General features: G+C 39.6%; 1 protein-coding gene across 4 annotated transcripts in view; it reads left to right on the top strand.

Moving 5' to 3' along the window:
* The first annotated feature begins 1,602 nt into the window (after positions 1-1,602).
* TC2N (tandem C2 domains, nuclear) overlaps positions 1,603-20,438 on the top strand; it is a 40,297-nt gene continuing 21,461 nt past the window's right edge. For 2 of the 4 annotated variants that reach the window (XM_036315739.1, XM_036315722.1), the window contains exons 1-4: positions 1,603-1,707; positions 12,378-12,451; positions 16,851-16,973; positions 17,897-18,124. In XM_036315739.1, coding sequence (XP_036171632.1) covers positions 16,907-16,973; positions 17,897-18,124 — 295 coding nt within the window. In that variant the 5' untranslated portion in view covers positions 1,603-1,707; positions 12,378-12,451; positions 16,851-16,906. Of the gene's footprint in view, positions 1,708-6,845; positions 6,900-12,377; positions 12,452-16,850; positions 16,974-17,896; positions 18,125-20,438 lie in introns of all 4 variants that reach the window. The other 2 variants (XM_036315732.1, XM_036315738.1) reach the window with 2 other exon arrangements.

Below are 20,438 nucleotides of genomic sequence, written 5' to 3'. Positions count from 1 at the left end.
TTTCTATTGAACGAGCACAAAAAAATGTTTTACAGAAATGTTAAAGGCATGCTTTAAAATTAATACCCATTGCATTTTGAAGTTATTTATTAGATGTTCTTACAAGCTAATTTCTTTTTAAAGTCTGATACTTTGTAAAACACTGTGTAATATGAAGCGAGAATTCTCATGGTCCGTCCGCAATGTGTTAATTGTGAAGTGACGAGGAAGACAAGGGTCAGTTTAACAAGGTTTGTATAGATTTCCCTCATCCTTGACTTCCTTCTCTGGTCATCAGAATGTTTCTCTCCTTCTGGTACATGGAGGGCATCTTTCACACTGGAGTTTCATTTGCCTTCAGGAAGAAAAAGGAAGAGGACCCTGCCCTTCTTGCATCTGTAGTTTTTCAAGTGCTTTTTTAACTCGAAGTAATTCTTGTGCCCAAGCGGCATGTTTTGGGTTGGCATAGTCTGCCACCCTTCAGGTCAAATACATTTGGGAAATGCAGGATGACACAAAGTAAAACACAGTTTTTAGTCCTGTAAATGCTTCATCCGTTTCAAGGAGAGTGACTATACTGTGTTTCTTCCCTTAGGTCAGTGGTCGGCAAACTCATTAGTCAACAGAGCCAAATATCAACAGTACAATGATTAGAATTTCTTTTGAGAGCCAAATTTTTTAAACTTAAACTATATAGGTAGGTACACTGTTATTAACTTAATTAGGGTACTCCTAAGGCTTAGGAAGAGCCACACTCAAGGGGCCAAAGAGCCGCATGTCCGCATGTGGCTCGCAAGCCTCAGTTTGCCGACCACGGCCCTAGGTCAATCCGACCTTGGATTCTATACCCACCCCACCCCACCACCCACCCCACCACCAGCATCTCTAGGACCTAGAGATGAACAGAACCCACTTTGGAAAAGACTGCTCTCCAGGGAGAAAAGTATTACCTTTATTTCAAGTTATAATCCTCTCAAAAAGCTGAGCTTTTCGCCAACAGATAATCTAGGAATTCACTCAACAACCTTACAGGTAGCTTAAGACCCCCACCACAGGAGGCAAAAAGGACAAGGGCTAGTCAGCTCCTCGCCAGGCCCTAGACTCCAGCATAGGATGGGGACAGGGCCATGGTAGGGGAGACCGTTAGTATTCCTTTCAGCGTGCCTCCTGCTGGCAAGGTACTGGTAGATGCAAAACCACAAAAGCGAAGAGATGCGGCCGATGCTCAAGGCTTTATAGTTGGGAATAAACACTCAGTCTAGTAACTAAGCAAAGGTTCTCCGCTTCCAAGAAAAGGTGCAGAAACATCTCTGACAAGAGAGACTGCTCCTTCCTTCACTATTCAAAGAGGCTCATCCGGCCAGTTCGGTCCCTCTAGTCCCCCTTCTACCCTTTATCTCTGTTCTGATCCCTCAAAACACTCCAAACTCAAATGCCTGGCTTCATCTCAGACCTTTCCAAAGGGAGTAGCCGAGAGCTGGGGCTTGAAGAGGCCAAGAATGGGAAGGGGGAAAAAATAAATAAAATGAATGAGTGGACGGCGCAGGCGCGGTGCTCAGGTGCCCTGGCCTGCAGCCCCGCCGGCCCCGCCCACCCCGCCCGGCGCGCACCTCCGGAGGGGACGGCGGGGAGGACACGGGAACCGGGGCGGACTCTGGCGCTGCGCGAGGTGACCCGAGTCACATTCCCCCGGGGCGGCGACGGCAGGGCGCCCACTGGCCGGAGCAGGTAACCCGCCGGGACCCCCGGGAGCGCGGAGTGGAGCGGGCGCCCCAGAGCCTCGCGCGGAGACGCCGGGCCCCGCGGGGAGGGAGCCGGGGCTCAGGTGCGCTGTCCGGGCGCTTCCCGGGCGCGCGGGGCGCGGGGTCCAGCCGCCGCTGCCCTGGCCTCCGGGGTCTGGCTCGCGGGTTTGGGGGGTTGGGGGGCGGGGGTGAGAGCGTCCCGGGCCGGGGCCCAGCGGGCAGACCCCTCGCCCGGTGTCCCGCGGGCTGAGTGCGCCGCGACTGCTCTGCACGTTTTCTTTTTCGTCTCCAACTTTTTTTTTCTTTCAGTGTCGCCTTCTTTGGGGCCCCGGGTGACTGTTCCCGAGTCTCCTCAGCGACGCTTGCTCCCCGGAGGCCGGGGTTTGGGGGGGGGGGGTAGCTTGGGGTCCCGGACAGCCGCGATCACGTGGCCGGGAGGGCACTGGCGCGCCCTGCGAGCTGGGTGGGCTGTGGGGATCCGGAGGGAGGGAGACCCCGGCCCGGCCCTTCCTGAAGCCGAGAAGGGGTGTTAAAATGCCGCTTTCCTATGGTTTTTGCAGAACACGAGTTATCTACCCAGCTAGGTTTTAGATTTGTTATCTGTTTCTTCCACCTTTTTTCCCCCCTTTGCTAACACTATGGGTGGATTGTGGGGTGTATTGCACACAGAAGTCAGGTATAGATAGGTAAGATAGATGCCAAGTCAAAAAAGTTTAGAATATTTAAAATACAGCATGAGAAAGGATTGCTTTTGTATTTAAAATATTACACTGATTCTATCTCCAGGTGGGCGGTTAATAGAGTTGGGGGGGGGGGCCTTGAAAATATTGAGAGTTAATAACAACACCCCTATTTACCAATTTACTATTTTGTGATGTAACGTTATCGTGGTTAAAAAATGTACTTTTTAGGCGGAAATGTTGATTTTACTTGCTTTTGAGAGCTGGATTTCGAAATGTGCTTTTAAAATTATCTTTTGTATTTTGTAGTTTTTGCTAATGACAATGAGTTACCTTTGTAGCTGAAGAAAAGACATCATAAAAAATTTGCTCCTTTTTAACCCTTTCCGAAAAAATATTTTAAGTGTCTTGTATTTTTTTTGGCTCCTCTTGAGTTATAATAAATAATTCATTTCATGAATTTAATTTACAAATAAAACTAACACATTGATAGACTAATTCAGGTTGAGAGAAAATGAGTTTGAGGTTCTCACAAGACATCTGGCATTGCTGTCCAGCGGGTATCCCATCCTCTATAATAAGGAGCTCATATGCTAATTAGACTGAACAGCTGGATGACCCTTGGGAGGACTTCCCAGGTCGAAGCCGGGGCTGTGAGGGCCGAGCCCCTTGCACGAATTATGTGCATCGGGCCTCTAGTTTTAATATATTGGTGTGGGGGTTTTCTGCAGTCAGGAGCAGAGTTGTAGAACTTGGAAGCATCTGGATTGTGGATGTTAATTCTGTGAGAGCAGAAGAAACCATTCAAATAAGCAGAGTAAGAAAAGAGGGAGATGGAGGACGGGATGTACCAATATTTAAGTGACAGGTAGGCACAGTGAAGGAAAGGAGGAGCCATCAGGGAAGGAGCGAAACTAGCGACAGAGGCGTCATAGAAACCGGGAGAAGGAAGAGGCTTAATGAGAGGAATCTCAGAGTCAAATGCGTCAGAAGAATCAGGAAGATAGGAGCTGATAAAGTGCCCATTGGCTTTGCTAATAAGGAGGGGGGTCATCGATCTCAGCAAACATAGTTTAAGTGAAATGATTTGGATGGAAGCCAAATTTGAATGAATTTGAGGAGTAAATAGAAGATGAAGAAATAAAGATAGAGGGTATTGCGTCCTTACTTTGAGAAACAAAGATTAGAAGTGACAGAGTGGGAGAAGGCAGTTTACAGTCAGATTGGAAAGAATAGAAGGCAAATACCTCTATGTTAAAGTGTATCTCACAGCATTGTTCCTCTCTCCTGGCCAAGTGGCAAAAGCTGAGAACAAGTAGCTGAGCACACTGATAGAACTACAGTGTTTATAAGAACCTGTTTTATTTCAAATGGTGAGCGCTATGTTGGTGGTATTTTGGTCTGTTGGGTTCAAGTGCTGTTATCAGTGTTCAAGTCATATTGTAGCCAACTATTGGGTAGTATTTCACCTGAGTACATGGATACTCCCAACTTACTTTTTAAAAAATGTTATTGTTGACAGTGTTACAGATGTCCCCCATTTCCCCCTCCTTTGCCCAACTTACTTTTTAAAAAATAAAAGTAAGGCAACAGTAGGCTATTCACAAATCCAGATATAAATTTGACCCCTCCAAAACTTAACTGTGAATAGCCTACTGTTGCCTTACTGATTTCATAGAGGAAGGGAGAGGGGAGAGAGAGATAGAAACATCAATGATGAGAGAGAATCATTGATCAGCTGCCTCCTGCACGCCCCCTACTGGGGATGGAGCCCACAACTCGGACATGTGCCCTGACCAGGAATCTAAGTGTAACCTTTCGGTTCACAGATCAACACTCAGCCACTGAGCCATGCCAGCCGGGCTGCCCAACTTACTTTTAACTCATGTGACTCTTTCATGTATATCTCAGTGACTCTTCTAAAATTCTTATGGAGAAATCATGGTTTTACTAAATCAGAATCCGTGAGGTATACATCAGTTAGGGCCTTCGCTTCAATAATTATTATGCATTCAAGAGAAAATGCTCTTTGATTAAAATTTCTTTGTAATGACTTCAATCTCCATTGAACGTTTAATGTTTTTGTTATTCAGACAAGTAGTTTTATATGTATCTTACTTAGGAATATGCAAAAAAATGGTTAAAATGGAAAAGGCCAATAATCAAGGGTCTACAACAGTGGTTCTCAACCTTCTGGCCCTTTAAATACAGTTCCTCATGTTGTGACCCAACCATAAAATTTTTTTCGTTGCTACTTCATAACTGTAATGTTGCTACTGTTATGAATCGTAATGTAAATATCTGATATGCAGGATGGTCTTAGGCGACCCCTGTGAATGGGTTGATCGACCGCCAAAGGGGTCGCGACCCACAGGTTGAGAACCGCTGGTCTACAAGGTTGTAGAGCAACTGGAACTCTCATACTCTGCTGGTAGTAGTGTGAATTGGTACAGCCATTTTACAGAACTTCCTGGCAGTATCCACTAAAGTGAAATAGATGCATAAATTATGCCCAAAATATACCTGATAAATTCTACAAAATGCCAATTAGTGTAAAGTACAGAAAACAGATCAGTGGTTACTTGGGGAGAGGGACAAGGGAAAGTGAAGGGGAATGGCTTAAAAAGGGGCCTGAGGAAACATGGGGGGGGGTGGATGTGTTCATTTTCTTGATTGTGAAGATGCTTCCATCAATGTATACATAATGTCTGACTCATTTAATTGTCCATTTTAAATATGTGCAATTTACTGTAAGTCCATGGTACCTCAATAAAGCTATAAAGAAGAGTAAATAAAAAAAGAGAGCGGAAGAAAACACATCCTTTAAGAAGAAATATACAGTTGACCCATGAACAAAGTGGGGCTTAGCAGTGCCCACCTCTCATGCAGTTACAAATCCAGATATAAATTTGACCCCTCCAAAACTTAACTGTGAATAGCCTACTGTTGCCTTATTGACAACATAAACAGTAAATTAACCACATGTATGTTATGTGTATTAGAAACTGTATTCTTATACTAAAGTAAGCTAGGAAAAATGTTATGAAGGAAATCACAGGGAAAATACATTACAGTATTATTGAAAAAAGTCCATCTATAAGTCAACTCATGCCATTCAAAAGTGGTGTTGTTCAAGGGTCAATTGTCTTTATTTCTTTTAACTATTGTAGTCATTTCAGAATGATGGAATTATTGATATTTTTATTTTCTTCATATAATCCTCTATTTTTCATATTTTCTACCACAGCCATGTATCTACTTAATTTTTTTAAAAGATATTTTATTGATTTTTTTACAGAGAGGAAGGGAGAGGGATAGAGAGTTAGAAACATTGATCAGCTGCCTCCTGCACACTCCCTACTGGGTATGTGCTGCAACCAAGGTACATGCCCTTGACCAGAATTGAACCTGGGACCCTTGAGTCCGCAGGCCGATGCTCTGTCCACTGAGCCAAACCAGTTATGGCTCTGCTTAATTTTTAAATGAGAAATTTCACCCCCAGGTTTAGAGAATACAAATAAAATAAAATTCCTGTACCCATATTATACTTTAGAAATAATACATAGTCAATATTTTTGAAGAACTGATTATGTCTTTATCCCTGATTGTTTCTCTCTTTCCACGCTCCCTGATGTATTATTTAGTTGTCTATTCTATCACTTTTGGGGGGGCACACATTTGTGAGATTCATCTATGTTGATGTGTTTGTTTACTTTTTATGGCTGTATGTCATTCATTGTATGACTCCACCACTGTTTTATCCATCCTCCTGTTAATGGAGATTTGGGGGACTTTTCAGCGGTCTTTTTTAAATTTAATTTTTATTTTTTTGTCAGTAAAAGCTGACTTGTTATGACCGTTCTAATTCATGTCTCTGTGTCCACCCACGAGAATTTCCCTAGCTTTTTGCCTAGGAGTGGAGTTGTAGCTCTTCAGTCTTGCTAGATAATACCGAATTGTTTTATGAAGTGGCTGTACCAGTTTACGCTCCCACAGTGTGTTAAGTGTTTGCCCTGTTCCCTTTCTCAACCACATTGAGACAATGTACAGTTTGTACAGTATTTGTCCTTACCTGATTTTTTTTCTTTTCAACAATCTGGTGGGTGAGAAATGGTACCCCATTGGGAGTTTAATTTCTATTTCCTTAGTTATTAATGATGTTGATCCTTTTATAATTCCTCTTCTACGGGAAACCCATATAGGTCTTTTGCCTAGTTTGTATTGTTTTTAAAAATCTTTAAAAAATTGATTTCTAGAAGTCTCTTTATATGTATATTCTTTATATATATATACTAGAGGCCCGAGCATGAAATTCGTGCAAGAATAGGCCTTCCTTACCCTGGCTGCCAGCACCAGCTTCCCTCTGGCATCTGGGACCTGGGCTTCCCTCCGCAGCCCAGGCTTTGTCCTGTCTAATTAGCATATTACGCTTTTATTATTATAGATTCTGGGTGCTAATCCCTTGTCAGTTATACATGTGGCAAATATCTCTTTCCTGGTAAGTAACCTGTCTTCCTGCTTTCTTTATAGTGTTTTTTGATGGACATATTCAATAGTTTAATGCAGTTGAATATGTCATCTTTCTCCTTATGGTTAGTGCTTTTGGCATCTTGTTTAACACATCTTTTCTTTCTCTGAGGTCATAAAGATATAGTCTGATATTTTCTTCTAAAAGCTTTAAAATGTTGCTGTTCATATTTATGTCCTTAATCGTGTGCACATGATTTTTGTATGATGTGAAGTGGGGGAATCTAATTTACTTATTTTTTATTTTTTGCCATATGGCTAATCTTTTGACCAGTATTTTTTAATTGAATATTCTGCTTTTCCTTTTATTGATCTGTGTCCTATGTCAAGTTTCCATATGTGTGTATGTTTCTTCTGTTTTTTTTCCTTAGGTTTCTTTGTGTATCTTTGCTGCAATCTTACTTACTTTAGTTTTTTGAAGAACCTCGCTACCTAGAAGAACAAATCACCCACCCATGCTTCTTTTAAAACTTTTTATTGTAGTATGATGTGTTATTTAAGTCCTAAGTATCTCTACAGTAATCTCCCAACCTCACAAGTAATACTGAAGTTAGACTATCAGACTGTCTTTAGTTTTTGCAAATTCTGTCCTAACTCATTAGAGTTAACTTTAACTTGAAAAGCAAATACAGGATTTTCACTTTGGGGAATATAGTTAAAATATTTGCAAAAAACGTTCTTACTGGAAATAGCCAAGAATGCTGTATTTTTTAAAAAAATTAAATGGTAGTTAGGAATTCATATGTCAAAATCTAAGAGAAAGCTGAAACTCTGAGAGACTAAAGAGGGTGTTTGCTGAACTCCAGGGGGGGCGGGGGAGGGGCGAGAGGGCGGGACAACTTGATTGGCTTTGAGTAAGAACTTGGTGGATTTGCAGGATGGGAGGGATACTTAGAAGTCAGCACAGGGCTCAGTCAAGGTTCGCTAACCAGAGACTGTCTGCCCATAATTCTGGGATTCCAGATGTCTGTGCTATCATGTAAGGATGAAAATTCAGTCTACCTCCTTCAAGGATCTGCAGTGAAAGTTGCCTTGATGCCAAGTAAATCAGAGGGGTAAGAAGCCTGTCCTTAGGAAATGCAACCACCAGACCATGGGAGAAATTTGCATCCCAGTGGTGGTCATAAAAAATGTCAAAATGTGAATTTTTAAAATTCATGTTTTTGGGAGATATAATGTCCATACCATAAAATTCAGGCCAGAAAAGTGTACAATTTAGTGGGTTTTCTACCCACATAGTTGTGCAACCATCATCACTATCTAATTGCAAAACATTTCATCACTGTGGTAAGAAACCATGTACCCCCATTAGCAGTCACTCATTGCTTCCCTTCCCCCAAGCCCCAGGCAGTCACTAATCTACATCCTGTCTCTGGATTTGCTTATTCTGGGCATCTCATATGAATGAAATCATACAATATGTGGTCTTTTGTTTCTTGCTTTGTTCACTTAGTGCTATGTTTTTGAGGTTTATTCATGTTGTAGCATGAATCTGTACTGTATTCCTTTTTATACCTGAATAATATTCCATTGTATAAATATACTACATTTTGTTTTTCTACTCATTAATAATGGACAGTTGGGTTGTATCTACTTTTTGGCTATTATGAGTAATGTGCTATGAACATTACTCATAATGTGTGGAAATAAATTTTTCAATCTCATAGGTATATTTAGGAGTGGAATTCCTGGGTCATATGGTAACTCTGTGTTTAAGTTTTAGAGGCACTACCAAACTCTTTTTCTTTTATTAATTACTTAAAATGTCCACTTAATTTTATTTCAGACCTTGAATTTCTTCCAATTCCTCAAAATTGCTTTTTTCCTTTTAATTGAATTTATTGCGGTTTGGGGTGACACTGGTTAACAAAAGTATACAGATTTCAGGTACACAATTCTACAACATGCCATCTGTACACTGTATTGTGTGTGCAGCACTCCAAGTCAAGTCTCCATCCGTCACCAGCTACCAAATTGTTTTTCCAGAGCAGCTGCACCATTTTTCATTCCTACCAATAACGTATGAGGGTTCCAGTTTCCGCACACCCTTGCCAGCACTGTATCTGTCCTTTTTACTAGATCCATCCTAGTGTGTGTCAAGTGCTACCTCATTGTGTTTCTGTTTTGCATTTCCCTAATGACTAATAATGTTGAGACCTTCTCATGTGTTTATTGGCCATTTGTCCATCTTCTTTGAAGAAATGTCTATTCACATCCTCTGCCCATTTAAAAATTGGGTTATTGGTGAAAGCATGAAGTTAAAATCACCTGTAAGCAAATGCAAATATTCTCTGTAGGAGTATACTGTCATCTTTTATTTAAAGTTTTGAAGTCAGTGAATAATTTATTGTCAAAGATAACCCAAGTACACAAGGACATAAGACAACCTGAGCAAGAATCAGCAGAAACAACAGGCAATTAGAAGTAAACTTATAAAAGCCTTATGTATTGGAATTACCAGTCACAGATTATTAAAGCAACTACAATGGGCTATTTTACATATATAACAGACAAGTTTAAAAAATGGATGCAGGGAGAAGAAGGCTTAAAAGTGACAGAGATACAGAGCTGGTTAAAAAAGAACAGTGTAATTGCTATTCATGAAAAATGCAGTAATAAAAAAATCAAAATTCATTTATTGCATTTAACCCCTGATTAGGCAATTAGGCAAACCCCAAGAATCAGTGAACTAGAATATAGGTCAGAATAAATCATTCAGAATACAGCTCAAAAAGACAAATGGAAAAGAGAAAAAGTAAGAGGCATGGAAATTAGAGTGACCAGAAAGAGAAATTATGGTAAGAAAGCCTAATAAGTTGAGAATGGGCAAAGCAATATTTAAAAAGAGAATGAAGATGTTTCGTACTGGAGAATCTACTAGTACTGGCGGGAAGACAGCAGTCCACAGATGGGTTATTCCCCGATTGCGGAGCAGTATTTCATTGTATAGATTTTAGATAATGCGTTTACTCACCTGATGATGGAGATGGGATAGCTTGTTACTATATCAAATAGAGCTGCTATGAACAGCAGTGTACACGTCTTTATGTGGATATATGATGTCTTTTTCCCTGAGTATATTTACTCAAGGAATTGAATGTCTATCATATGGTAGATGTATGTTTAAGTTAAGAAACTGTCAAACCATTTTATATTGCCACGATTTGAATATGAGAGTTCTGCTTGTTCTGCACACTTGCAAGCACTTGAATGGCTAGACTTTACCATTTTATCCTTTTTAATAAGTGTATAGTACTATCTCATTGTAGTTTTAATTTGCATTTTCCTAATGACTAAGAGTGTTGAACATACTTTCATGTGCTATTTTGTACTATTTTGTCCACTTGTATATTTCTTTGGAGAAGTGTCTATTCAAATTATTTGCCTATTTTAAAATTGTGATGTTTTTCTTTTGTCATTGAGTTGTAATAGGCCTTTATATATTCTGGATATAAGCTCGTTCTTGGATTTATGATTTGCAAATATTTTCTCCCAGTCTCTGAGTTGCTTTTCACTTTCTTGATGGTGTCGTTTGAAGCACAAAGTTGTAAATTTTGATTACATTTGATATATCAATTTTTTTTTTATTGCAGTGCTTTTGGGGTCATATCTAAGAAATCAGTGCCTAATCCATGTTTACAAAGAACTAATTACTTCTGTGTTTTCTTCTAGGAGTTTCGTGATTTTAGCTCATATATATAGGCGATGAGTTTTGAGCTAATTTTTATGTGCAGTGTGTGGTAGTCATCCAGTTTCTTTACTTTTTGTTGTTGTTGTTTGCATGCGGATATCCAGTTGTCCCAGCACCATCTGTTGTAAAGACTATTCTTTTTAAAATTTCTTGGCACCTTGTTAAAAATTGATTGGCCATAAACATACGGGCTTATTTTTAGGCTCTCGTTTTTATTTCATTGATCCATATGTCTTTCTTATGCCAATATCACAGCCTTAATTATTTTAGCTTTGTAGTAAGTTTTGAGAAGTATATTTTTCAACTTTGTTCTTGTTTTTCAAGATTGTTATGGCTGCTCTGTGTCTTTAGCATTTCCATATGAATTTTAGGATCTCTTTCTAGAAAGAAGCTGGAAGGGATCATGTTAAATCTGTAGAAAATTCAGGGAGTGTTGCCGTCTTAATAATATTATATCTTCCAACCCATGAACATGGGATATCTTTTCATTTATTGAAAGCTTCTTTAATATCTTTCGATGATATTTTATAGTTTTCAGTGTACAAGTTTTTCACTTCTCTTTTTAAGGTATTCCTAAATATTTTAGGGTTTGTTTTAGATGTTTTTATGAATGGAATAGATTTCTTTCTTTTTTTTAATTAATTAATTTTTTAAATTAAATCTTTATTGTTCAGATTATTACATTTGTTCCTCTTTTTTCCCCCCATAACTCCCCTCCTCCCAATTCCCACCCCACCCTCCGCCCTCACTCCCCACCCACTGTCCTCTTCCATAGGTGCACGATTTTTGTCCAGTCTCTTTCCGCATCTCCCACACCCCTTTCCCCCCCAAGAATAGTCAGTCCATTCCCTTTCTATGTCCCTGATTCTATTATGATCACCAGATTATTTATTCACTTGATTCTTAGATTCACTTGTTGATAGATGCATATTTGTTGTTCATAATTTGTATCTTTACCTTTTTCTTCTTCTTCCTGTTCTTAAAGGATACCTTTCAGCATTTCATAATACTGCTTTGGTGGTGATGAACTCCTTTAGCTTTTCCTTATCTGTGAAGCTCTTTATCTGACCTTCAATTCTGAATGATAGCTTTGCTGGATAAAGTAATCTTGGTTGTAGGTTCTTGGTATTCATCACTTTGAATATTTCTTGCCACTCCCTTCTGGCCTGCAAAGTTTCTGTTGAGAAATCAGCTGACAGTCGTATGGGTATTCCCTTGTAGGTAACTGGGTTTCTTTCTCTTGCTGCTTTTAAGATTCTCTCTTTGTCTTTTGCTCTTGGCATTTTAATTATGATGTGTCTTGGTGTGGTCCTCTTTGGATTCCTTTTGTTTGGGGTTCTCTGCGCTTCCTGGACCTGTAAGTCTATTTCTTTCACCAGGTGGGGGAAGTTTTCTGTCATTATTTCTTCAAATAGGTTTTCAATATCTTGCTCTCTCTCATCTCTTAATTTCAGTTTTAGATTGTTCATTTTTAGTATATAGAAATACAGGTTGGGACAAAAATAGGTTTACAGTTCATATGGGAAATAACACAATAAATAATAATACAAGAATAAACTCTGTATTTCACATACTTACAACTGTAAGCCTACTTTTGCCTCACCCTGTACAATTAATTTTTGTATATCAACTTTATGCTTTGAACACTGCATGCAACTTGTTTATTGCATCTACTAGTTTTTAGTTGATTCCTTTGCTCTTTTTATTTGCAAGGTCAAATTTGTCTTTAAATAAAGAATTTTATTTCTTTATTTCCAGGATGTATGCCCTTTATAGCTTTCTAGCCTAATTGTGCTGGCTGGAATCTACAGAACAGCGTTGAACGGGAGTTGGTGAGTAGACATCCTTGTCTTTTGCCTGGGCTTAGAGGGAGAGCATTCAGTCTTTCAGCAGCTACATAGATGCTCTGTATTTTGTTGAGAAGATTCTCTCCTATTCCTTGTTTGATCAGCTTTCTTTCTTTTAGCATGAAAGAGTATTGGAATTTTCAGATTTTTTTTTAATCTATTGAGATGATCATGTAGTTTTTGTTGATTATTTTATTATGTAATGTATTACATGCATTGATATTCAGATGTTAAACCAGCCTTGCCATCCTAGGATAAATCTCACTTGGCTATGATGTATAATCCTACTTAAACGTTTCTGGGTTCAGTTTGCTAGTATTTTGTTGAGGATCTTTGTGTCTATATTCATGAGGGATATCCATCCTTTGACTATAAAATTATTTGTGTCTATATTTAAAGTACATTTCTTATAGCCAGCATATACTTGGGTCATGCTTTTTTATCCAGTCTTAACAATCTCTGCCTTTTAATTGGCATATTTAAAGCATTTATACTTAATGTGATTATTGACATAGTTAGGTTTAAATGTATCATTTTGCTATTTCCTATTCATCCCACCTGTTTTTGTGTTCCACCTGCTGTATAACCTTGCTATTTGTTTACTGTTCATCTCAGTTCTTCTTCTTCTTTTTTTTTAATTAAATCTTTATTGTTTAGATTATTACATTTGTTCCTCTTTTTCCCCCCCCATAACTCCCCTCCTCCCAGTTCCCGCCACACCCTCCACCCTCACTCCCCACCCACTGTCCTCATCCATAGGTGCACGATTTCTGTCCAGTCTCTTCCCGCATCTCCCACATCCCTTTCCCCCCCAAGAATGGTCAGTCCATTCCCTTTCTATGTCCCTGATTCTATTATAATCACCAGTTCATTCTGTTCATCAGATTATTTATTCACTTGATTCTTAGATTCACTTATTGATAGATGCATATTTGTTGTTCATAATTTGTATCTTTACCTTTTTCTTCTTCTTCCTCTTCTTAAAGGATACCTTTCAGCATTTCATATAATCCTGGTTTGGTGGTGATGAACTCCTTTAGCTTTTCCTTATCTGTGAAGCTCTTTATCTGACCTTCAATTCTGAATGATAGCTTTGCTGGATAAAGTAATCTTGGTTGTAGGTTCTTGGCATTCATCACTTTGAATATTTCTTGCCACTCCCTTCTGGCCTGCATAGTTTCTGTTGAGAAATCAGCTGACAGTCGTATGGGTATTCCCTTGTAGGTAACTGAGTTTCTTTCTCTTGCTGCTTTTAAGATTCTCTCTTTGTCTTTTGCTCTTGGCATTTTAATTATGATGTGTCTTGGTGTGGTCCTCTTTGGATTCCTTTTGTTTGGGGTTCTCCGCGCTTCTTGGACCTGTAAGTCCATTTCTTTCACCAGGTGGGGGAAGTTTTCTGTCATTATTTCTTCAAATAGGTTTTCAATATCTTGCTCTCTCTCATCTTCTGGCACCCCTATAATTCTGATGTTGGTACGCTTGAAGCTGTCCCAGAGGCTCCTTACACTATCCTCGCATTTTTGGATTCTTTTTTCATTTTGCTTTTCCGGTTGGGTGTTTTTTGCTTCCTCGCATTTCAAATCATTGACTTGATTCTTGCGCTCTTCTGGTCTGCTGTCGGGAGTCTGTATAATATTCGTTATTTCAGTGTATGCTTAATTTCTAGTTCGTTCCCCAATATAACATCGAGGGTCTCATTAGTTTTCTTGTAGATCTCATTAAGTTTATCGGCGGCTTCTAAACAGTTCTTGAGAGACCTTAAAGGTGTGGTTCTGAACTCTATATCTTCCATTGACAATTTTGTCCTGTTTCTTTGTCTCCGCATTTTGTTATGCTTCCTTGGTGCACCCCCTAGTGGTCTTTGTGCGCAGTCTTATAGTTAAATCTTGATTGTTGTAGCTAATTCCAGGGAGGGTTTGACCTCCAGGCTAAGTGGCTATGAGAATCAGCTGTGTCAGCAGTGAGAGAACTTCTGTCCTCTAGGGAGGTGCTAATCTAGCCTTTGCCTGAGGCTATCCGGCAAATGCCTCTGTGCAGGGCTTGGGTGGGGAGGGTCGCACAGGATCAACAGGGTGGACTGGAGAGAGCAGTTATGGCGGCTCTCAGTCCTGTCCCCAGAGGCTCTGCCTCTCTGAGTCCCAGCGACCACTGCAAAGCTCAGAGAGAAAGCTGCACTCGCTCTGACCGAAGCCAGACAGTCCCGCTTCTTCCGTTTGAATCTGGGTCCCTAAAGACTGGCCCGGATCTGGAGCTCAGAGTCTGCGACTCCCTCCCGATTGAAAACGCCAACCGCGCCCTCCGCCGCCAGCCCGCTCCGCGCACTCCGCACCTCAGAATTTGACTTCAGCACTGCGCCTCCTCTGAGTGTCCGTATGCGTTTCTCTTTCCTCCTAGTTGTAGGACTTCCACTCAGCCAGCGTTCCTGTGGTTCTGGGTGATGTCCGTTCCGTTTTTTAGTTTCACTTTTGAAGTAGTTGTTCAAGGCAGCAAACTCCGGCGTTAACCTATGCCGCCATCTTGGTTCTTTCAAAAGGGTAATATCTCAGTTCTTCTTTGCCCCTCCCTTTTTCTGCTTTCTGTTACATTAAGAATCTTTTCCTATAATTCCATCTGATCAACTTTTTAGCTTATTAGTTAAAGCCCTGTTTTCTTATTTAGTGGTTGCTTTACGGTTTACAATGCATATCTTCAGCTTTGCAGACTGTTGTAGACACATTGCTGTGCACAGATGCTGGCTGAGGTCGCCCACCATTGTGGCAGGCTTTGGAGAGGTCGTCAGGGAAATGCTAGGGGGCTGAACAGTATTCTCAAGGTTAATGGAGAGTCAGAAATGGCGCCTGCCAGCATCAGACCAGTTAGGTGGAAAGAGAGTAAAGCAGTGGGGGGAATGTGGTGCCCAGCAGCACTCTGGACTCTGGAGAAAGATCCCTGCCCCTGCAGCACATGCCCTAAAGTTGGTCCATGTATCTATCACCTTCATATATGACACAGATGCTTTTCAAACTGCTGCCTGCGTGCCGGAACTCAGAAAGAGCACAACCTGGGTTTCCCACAGCCCTTTGGCTCTCCCGGAATAAATCTTGCTGGTTTTCAAAGCCAGATGCTACAGAGCAGCGGTTCTCAACCTGTGGGTCACGACCCCTTTGGGAGTCGAACGACCCTTCCACAGGGGTCGCCTAAGACCATCGGAAAACACATATATAATTACATATTGTTTTTGTGGTTAATCACTACGCTTTAATTATGTTCAATTTGTAACACTGAAAATACATCCTGCATATCAGATATTTACATGACGATTCATAACAGTAGCAAATCACAGTTATGAAGTAGCAACGAAGATAATTTTATGGTTGGGGGTCACCACAACATGAGGAACTGTATTAAAGGGTCGCGGGACTAGGAAGGTTGAGAACCACTGCTCTAGGCTCCTCCTCCTGCTGCAGGTCCCCCAGGCTGAGGCTTGGACCCCTCGCTCTTGGTGGGGGACCTCTGTAGTTGCGATATCCCTCCCACTTGTGAGCCACCACACGGGGAATGGGGGTTAGGGTGGGCCCTGGCTACACTGAGTCTGCCCCTCTTACCCGTCTCAGTGTGGCCTTTTCTTTACATCCGTAGTTGTGGGAAACCTGTTCTGCTAGCCCTCAGGTCGCTGCTCTCCGAGATGGCTGTTCTGTGTGTAGTTGTAGTTTTGGTGTCAATGAGAGAAGGTGAGCTCAGGATCTTCCTAGTTTGCCATCTCAAACCCAAAAGCCAGGGGGAGTCTTGTTCTTGAATGCCAGGTTAGCTTGTCCATGAAATGTGTCATGTGATTAGTGCACTGTTCCTACAACAAATATGTCTCCTTATACAGTCTTACATTTCTGGTAAACTTAACAGACCCCCCTTTATTTTCAACATCTCTTATTTGTGACTTAGATGGCATTGCATGTAAGTGTTACAGTGTTTAAGGTATATTTTTCTGCTAGTGTAATTCTAAGCACTAAGCTAACTCATAAAGTATGAAATTATTTGTTTATTCGCCCCCATTATAAGGTCTTTGGGTTACCAAAAGAATTGATTTGGAGCAAGTGAATTTTTTTCACACTTTTTTATGAGGGCCATTTTATGTTTCAAATTTTGCTTGGACATCAATTTAGATATATGAGGCTAAAGAGAAAATGGAGAGTGGGGATTTTTTTTTCACATTTAACATTGAGGTTGTTCAATTCCATTTTTATTAACTTATAAGGAGCCCAGGTTATAAAAATTACAAATAGGAACAAAAAAATCTACCTTCCTCTGAATATTTGAATATCTTAGAAAGACAGATAATTTGATTTATTTGGTGATACCTAATGACGTTAGCATGATTATTTTAACTTGTTTTCTTTTCTACCAACAGATTAATATTAAAGTTGGAAGCGTGCATCTTTTGCTGAATATTGGAAATTGAGTGTAATGGCAACAGAATTTATAAAGAGTTGCTGTAGGGGATGTTTCTATGGTGAAACAGAAAAGCACAACGGTGAGTTTCGTTTTATGACTTCAGCAAACATTTATTTAATGTCCCCTTACTTGTGGCATTTGTAATATAAAAATAAATGAGACATATTTCCTAACTGCATGAGGGAGGCATAAACATAAATATAAGGCATGCGAGGTAAGTATTAAAATAGCCGGGGCACAGTGGGGAGAGATGAATTCAACCCAGGAGGCACCCTGAGACAATCCCACAAAGAAGGTGGTATTTGGTGTGGAAATATGAGGAGGATGTTAGCAAGCTGAGTGGGAAGAAGGAAGTAAGGGAAGAGAAGAATTGGACATGAGTATTACAGGTGGATTAACTCTGGGTGTCCCGTACCTCCCCATCCTAACTCCCTCATTTTAGGAATTATATATCAGTCTATCGAACAAAGTAGGTCAGAGAAGCTAGCACAAGGAGAGTTGCTATCATGTTAGGGTCAGTGTATATTTTACTTTGTGATTTGGTGAAGATTTTTGTAGACTTAGAGACCTAAAAGTAGCTTTTTCAGAATTGCTTTATGTATTTAAGACTGATGTAACCATTAGTATTGACAAGAAGAATTGCTTTGTTGAGAGTAGTTTTAAATGACTAGATTTCACTTGAAAGTATTGTGCAATTAACTTCAAAATAAACTTGTTTTTCCTTGTATGAACTCTTGTGGGAATGAGTCTTTGAAGCCTCCTTTCACCATTATGCTGTTATTATACTTTGGCAGTAGTGTATTAATTGCTCGAGTATTGGCTGGACGGAATTAATGTAGAGGCCAGAAGTGCTTGATAGGACCCAAGAGTAGTTTATGGATCAGCCGTTTCTTCTGAAATGATTGGATAAATACCAAAGCATGCTAGGTTTAGATTTTTATATATAAATCTGAGTACGTATTTGTGATTTTTTTCTTTTCTTTTCCCTTCTCTTCCATGCAGTTTCTGTGGAAGCTAAAACAGCAGTCTCAAGTAGTCAAAAGACTGCCATCTGTGTCCCTCCATTGACTTCTGTTTGTGTAAAGCCTCAGGTTGGCTGTACTGAGGATTATTTACTTTCCAAGTTACCATCTGATGGCAAACAAGTACCATTTGTGGTGCCCAAGTTTACGTTATCTTATATTCAGCCCAGGACGCAAGGAACTCCTTCACATCTAGAAGAACTTGAAGGTAAACAAGAAAAATGCCGGGGTTTAAAAATCAACATGTAGCCTTTCAATGCTGTTATCGCTCTATTTAACATAAAGGTATATCTTTTATACACAGATTTTACATTTTGCATTTTGTGTTTTGCTCTTTCTGTAGAGGAACTTAATGTTTAGTATTTTTGAAAGCTCTCATTGTGAAATCTGACCATAATACAACACATTTGTATCTAGATTTGGCCTTTTTTAAAGGAATAATCTCTCTATGTAAAAGGCTGAGTGACCAGCTGTATGTACGTCTGACCGTCCGACCAACCGACTTGCACATGCACTATACATATAAAGCTCTCGCTGGCACCAATTGCGTGTGACCGACCGTCTGGTACATATGATGCACACCGGCGATCTAAAAATAAACGTTGACTCGCGCATGTGCGATACATATTAAAATATTTTGTATTTTAACTTTATAATACTATATTATATATACTATTTTGACATGTAATTTTTTGCAGTAATGTAATTTCCACACGAATCTTCCTTCTAATTAATTTCCTTTCAATGTGCACAAATCTGTGCACCGGGCCACTATTATAATTATAATCAGTTATCCTTCATACGTGAGGAAAGAAAAAATAGAGGAATTACTCTGGATTTGATCAGTAAATAGAGGAAACATTCTGTCTACTGTTTTCTAAAGTTTGGTGTAAAGAGAAATAAAGAAGCAATGAAGTAGTCTTTCTTTCTTCCCATCTTTCTTCACCACTATGCTCCCCAGTCTATAAGTACACTTGCCAGTCTAAATAGCTGCTTGAATGAGGTAGGTTCATTGGCTTGAATTTTGGCTGATATTGTAGAGGTCAATGGACTAATGAAGAGGAAACAACATGTAACTCTTGTATTTTAAAAATAATTTGTTCTAGTGGATTGAAACAGTCACAATGATTATTTTTTCTCAAAATTTTATTATGAAAAGTTTCAAACATCCAGAAAGAATTTGAAAGAAAAATTGAAAGAATTTAGTGGTAAATACCTCTACATATCTATCATATAGATTTTTACATTTTAGTATACTTCCTATCACATATATTCATCTATTCATTTCTCTGTGCGTTATTAATACTTTATTGTGGAGGAGGATGCATGTCGGAGTAAATTATGGACATTAGTAGACTTTCCTCTAAACATTTAAGCATTTATATAATTTACTAGTCAGCATCTGTTTAGTCTTCTTCTTTCAACATAAACTTTACATGCAGTGAGCTGCCCAAGTTTTAAGTGTGTAATTTTTGAGTTTGACAAATGCATGCATGTACTAGTGTAATAAAACTATCAAGACCTAGAATATTTCTTCAAATATTTTTTTCTGTCCCTTTTTCTCTTCTTCTGGGTTTCCAATTACACATATGTAGGACTCTCTGATATTGTTTTATGTGTTTCTGAGACTTCTTTTCCCCCCCGATCTTTTTTTTCTTTTTCTGGTCTTAAGATTGGATAATATTGATCTATCTTCAAGTTATTTGTCTCTTTCCTTTGTTATCGCCATTCAGTTGTTAAGCCTACCCACTGAATTTTCTGTTTTAGACATATATTTTTCATTATTTTGAGCCATTTTCCTTTATATTTTTGAACTTCACCATGTTTGTCCAAAAATTCTGACATTGAGGTCATCTAGGTTTGAATTTGGTGTATTGCCTTTTTGCTTGAGAATGGGTCAGATTCTCCCGTTTCTTTGTGTTTGGTAACTTTGGATTGTATTCCGGATGTTAGATATTATATTTTAGGGATTCAGATCTGTTATATTACCCAGAGGGTTATTTTTTTCCCTTTCTTTTCTTTTTTTCAGCAGGCAATTAACTCGGTTGGATTCTGCGACTTGGTAGTGGCAGCTCTTACCTCAGCTTAGCTTTATTACCCTTGGCTGGAGTCTGTCCCACGCATGTGTGGTTCAGGGATCAGCCAGGTATTTGAGCAGACTTTATTCACATAATCTGGGGTTTTCTCCTTTCCAAGATTCCCACCTTACTTTCTAGCTGCTGTGATTGCTCTGAACTTTGCCTTCTGGTTCTTTAGGCCAGAAAGACTGAATTTTCTATTGGAGTTTTACCCGCCCTGCTCAGTGCCAACTTTGGCCTGCCCTTCGGCTAAAAGTTATTAAAAACAGGTAACTAATTTTGTACTGTTCTCTTTTTTTCCAACAGTCAAATCCTGTCCAGAATCTGCATTGCCTTTATTTATGCTCCAGTGCCTTTGGGTTTTGGTGTAGAGTTTAGTGTTATCTATAAGCAAATAAGGTCTAGTAGGAGTGATATATTTTTTTTTTTTTAAGAAACAAGGAA

The sequence above is a fragment of the Myotis myotis genome, unplaced genomic scaffold, assembly GCF_014108235.1.
Source record: "Myotis myotis isolate mMyoMyo1 unplaced genomic scaffold, mMyoMyo1.p scaffold_m19_p_1, whole genome shotgun sequence".
Classification (NCBI taxonomy): domain Eukaryota; kingdom Metazoa; phylum Chordata; class Mammalia; order Chiroptera; family Vespertilionidae; genus Myotis; species Myotis myotis.
This window is presented reverse-complemented; position numbering and strand designations above follow the sequence as displayed.